At 51.9% G+C, this 3,361-nt stretch overlaps 1 protein-coding gene across 1 annotated transcript; it reads right to left on the reverse strand.

Moving 5' to 3' along the window:
- Positions 1-678: 678 nt before the first annotated feature.
- Positions 679-1,614, reverse strand: LOC104338960 (olfactory receptor 14J1). The gene is given in 1 exon segment (XM_075439839.1): positions 679-1,614. A coding segment is annotated over 1 exon segment (936 nt).
- Between the last annotated feature and the right edge of the window lie 1,747 nt (positions 1,615-3,361).

The raw sequence follows: 3,361 nt of genomic DNA on the forward strand, positions 1-3,361 counted from the left end.
TTCTTGGAAAAACACTGTTAGAAGGGGTCCTAAGACTACAGGCACTGCCTTGAGGAGAACACCTTTTGTGACTGGAACACTGCTATGGGCGTCAGCTTCGTCACAGGAGTGCCCAGTGCTTGTCACTGCCTGCTGTCACGGGCCTGTCATGCCGCAGCCCTGTGACCAAGCAGCCAGAGCACTCAGGCCTTGCACTCACACAAGTGGTCAGAAGGAGTTTACGGGGGTGGGAAGAGAGCAGCTCAGCAAAGACCAAGTACTGGTGCTCCGTGACGGTGCTGCCGTGCTGGGACTCTTTTCCCCTACAGCTCTGGAGGTACATCTGAAACTCTGGAGAGAGTCTTGGAGGAAGGACCTTGGACAAACTTGTGGCTGCAGTGTTCTTTATTTTCTTTAAACACACTGAGAGCATGGCTCCTCTTTTACACAGTCTCTGGGTCACAAAAGCAGGTAGATACTAACATAGCAGTGGGAGGAATAATGGTGATTCCTTGTAAAGAATGCAGTTAGAACCAAGGAAATCAAACCAAACAAAACAAATGCAACGACCCAAGGACAGCCTGATGAAGCAGTTCATTACAATTTGAGTGATGTACAGAAGACGGGCAGTTTATTGCTGCGTAAGAACATCCAGCCACCAATTTCCACACTGTATCCTTGCAAACAGACATGATAAACTTATTGCTGCTGAAAGACTGCTGATTGAATGAGCTTCTTTAAGCCGTCTTTGAGCTCCTGATTCCTCATGCTGTAGATGAGAGCGTTCACAGCTGGAGGAACAACCGATTACACAAATGTCATCACCACATCCAGAAATCGGGAACAGAAGGAGGAAGGTTTCAGGTAGGCAAAAATGCCAGTGCTGATGAACAGGGAGACCACAGCCAGGTGAGGGAGGCACGTGGAAAAGGCTTTGTGCCGTCCCTGCTCAGAGGGGATCCTCAGCACAGCCCTGAAGATCTGCACATAGGACAGCACAATGCAAACAAAACACCCGAAAGATAAAGAAGAACTAACTGCCACAAACCCAAGTTCCCTGAGGTAGGATTCTGAACAAGAGAGCTTGAGGATATGGGGCACTTCACAGAAGAACTGGTCCACAGCATTGCCCTTGCAGAGGGGGATGGAAAATGTATTGACAGTGTGCAGGAGAGCATTGAGCAAAGCACTGCCCCAGGCAGCTGCTGCCATGTGGACACAAGCTCTGCTGCCCAGGAGGGTCCCGTAGTGCAGGGGTTTGCAGATGGCAATGTAGCGGTCATAGGCCATGATGGTGAGAAGACAACACTCTGCTGCAATGAAGAAGGAAAACAGAAAGAGCTGGGCAGCACATCCTGCATAGGAGATGGCCCTGTTGTTCCAGAGGGAATTGGCCATGGCTTTGGGGACAGTGGTGGAGATGGAGCCAAGGTCAATGAGGGAGAGGCCGAGGAGGAAGAAGTACATGGGGTTTTGGAGGCGGTGGTCGCGGGCTATGGTGGTGATGATGAGGCCATTGCTGAGGAGGGCAGCCAGGTAGATGGCCAGAAAGAGCCAGAAGTGCAAGAGCTGCATCTCCCGTATGTCTGCAAATGCCAGGAGGAGGAACTGGCTGCTGGAGCTGCTGTTGGACATTTGCTGCCTCTGGGTAAGGAGCACTGTCCAAGAAGGAAAGAACAGTGACAAGTTAGTGGAGACTTCTCTGAGAAAAATCAAATACATTTCCCAGTATCCCTCTCCCTCCTAAACACACACACATTTCCTTTCATAGGAGACCTTGCTCAGCTCTGAGGCCAGAGCTGTGGTTGGTTCTGTCTCAATGTGCTATAAGGGGCAGGACCTCTGTCGACCGTCTGCCGAGGAGCCAGTCCTGCACTGCAGCAGTGGGTTCATGGGAAAGATGGAGGGTAGGGGTCAGTCCTGGTGTTCGACATTGTCAAATGAAACTGCTCCTAATGCAGCAGTGCTTGTCCGCCTCTGCACTCCCACTGTTAAGGACCGCGATAGCAGAAGGCATTTCAAAAGGTTTGGGGTTTTTTTACAACTCCCTTTATCTCACCTCTGTGATGTGCTTGGATCTCAGAAATCCTCAGCACTTCTGCAGCAGCTGGGGAGCACAGAGCAAGTCCTGCAAGGCAAGAGGATTGCCTGTGGTTTAATGCAGAGTGAGGGGAGCTGGTTTGTCCCTGCGTCTTGTTCCCATCTGCCTTGTGCTTGGACCTTTCTGAGGTGGAGTGTAATATCACACCACCTCCCAGACACAAACATTGCCGGGCAGTTGTGCTCTGAGCCGCTGTGATCTGCAGCAGAGAAATGGAGACGTGGCTGGAGAGCTGCCCCCTGGCTCTGCTGGAGCTCTGCTGCAGAGGAGGTGGTTCATGGCTTGGAGCCCACAGCCCTGAGGGCAGAGGCTTTGGTGGGTGGGAGAGCGGGCAAGGGGGCTTGCTCAGAGGAAGGGCTCTGCACTGGAGAAGATTATATAGAATTTACTGAATTCTTCCTCCTACAACCTTTCTGGTTTTTCTTTCCTCTCACTCCCTGATCATATTCCTGCTGCCTGGAGATCTTCCTCCTGGGAGGTGTTTCTCTGTTCCATCTCTACTCCCTGTCAGCACTCACAGACCCCATCCCAACCCCTGTGCACTCACCCTGGCCCTACAGAATCCTGCCTGTTTGCAGGGCACTGCCTGGGCATGTTTTCCTGTTTGGAGCTTCAAAAGGGTAGAAAAACCTGATGGGTACAACAAAGGTGATGCTGCTGCTGTCCATAGGCAGAAGAGTGGCTGAAGGCACTTTAGGAGTGTCCTAGCAGACCTACTGACAACTCAAAGATACAGCTCAGGCATCTCAGTGACTTGTTCAATCTGGAAAAATTTTTTATCTCTCTTTCCTCTCCCCCTCCACATCCCCCCCTGTGCCCTGCCCTCAGAGTAGGAACAAAAAACACAGACTCTGGAAAACTTCATATCTTTTTAGTAGACACTCTGTTGACCTTCCCCTTGAAAGCTCCCAGTGCTGATCTGGTGCCCTGAGCAGCCCTGACCCACACAGCACCCTCTGGACAGCCAAAGGATCCTGCTCTGTCAGGGTCACTCCTTCCATCCACAGCTTCTCCTCACCGCTCTGTGGGGATCCCTGCAGTGCAGGCTGAATGCTGACTCTGGAAGACAGCACAAAGACCCCTGAAGTACAGGGAGCCCCCTCTAAAGGACAGCCCTGGGCACCCCTGGCTGCATGGTCCTGCATTCATCCCCAGCAGAAGGCAGCCATAATAGCCTTTTCCTCTGACAGTACAGCAGGGAAGCCCTGCTCTGGAGATACTGTGAGAGACATCCTGACAGATCCTGTAAACTGTGGGATGTACCAGCTTGAGGAGACGCCT

The sequence above is a fragment of the Opisthocomus hoazin genome, chromosome 19 (assembly GCF_030867145.1).
Source record: "Opisthocomus hoazin isolate bOpiHoa1 chromosome 19, bOpiHoa1.hap1, whole genome shotgun sequence".
NCBI lineage: Eukaryota > Metazoa > Chordata > Aves > Opisthocomiformes > Opisthocomidae > Opisthocomus > Opisthocomus hoazin.